Source organism: Fulmarus glacialis, unplaced genomic scaffold (genome assembly GCF_000690835.1).
Source record: "Fulmarus glacialis isolate BGI_N327 unplaced genomic scaffold, ASM69083v1 scaffold41704, whole genome shotgun sequence".
Classification (NCBI taxonomy): domain Eukaryota; kingdom Metazoa; phylum Chordata; class Aves; order Procellariiformes; family Procellariidae; genus Fulmarus; species Fulmarus glacialis.
The window spans coordinates 1-269 of record NW_009209458.1 but is presented as its reverse complement, the minus strand read 5'-3'; the positions used below and the strand labels follow the sequence as shown (position 1 = coordinate 269).

General features: G+C 54.6%; 1 protein-coding gene across 1 annotated transcript in view; it reads right to left on the bottom strand.

The window, feature by feature from the left end:
• Positions 1-74, bottom strand: part of SLITRK2 (SLIT and NTRK-like family, member 2) — a 3,171-nt gene extending 3,097 nt beyond the window's left edge. Inside the window, exon 1 of the mRNA XM_009576834.1 lies at positions 13-74. Coding sequence (XP_009575129.1) covers positions 13-74 — 62 coding nt within the window. The remainder of the gene's footprint in view (positions 1-12) is intronic.
• Between the last annotated feature and the right edge of the window lie 195 nt (positions 75-269).

The following is a 269-nucleotide window of genomic DNA, read 5'->3' as shown; positions in this document are numbered from 1 at the left end:
GAGGTTTCGCACCTTCCGGTCTGCAAGCCCCCAGCCACTGTTAACAAACTGAGCAACCAAACACCCTTCAGCATCTTTATGCGCCGTCGATCCCCGCTTCAGTACCTACAGTCAAACCTTTTAAGACAGGTAAGGAGAGAAAGAAGAAATCCCCAATGAAAACGGCCAGGAGCAGAGGCTGCAAGAGGAGGGCAAAGCAGGTTGCAAGGTTGAGGGGGAGGGGAGCGGCAAGGCGGCGACTTGCAAAACTCCTCTGAAATCCCCCCTCC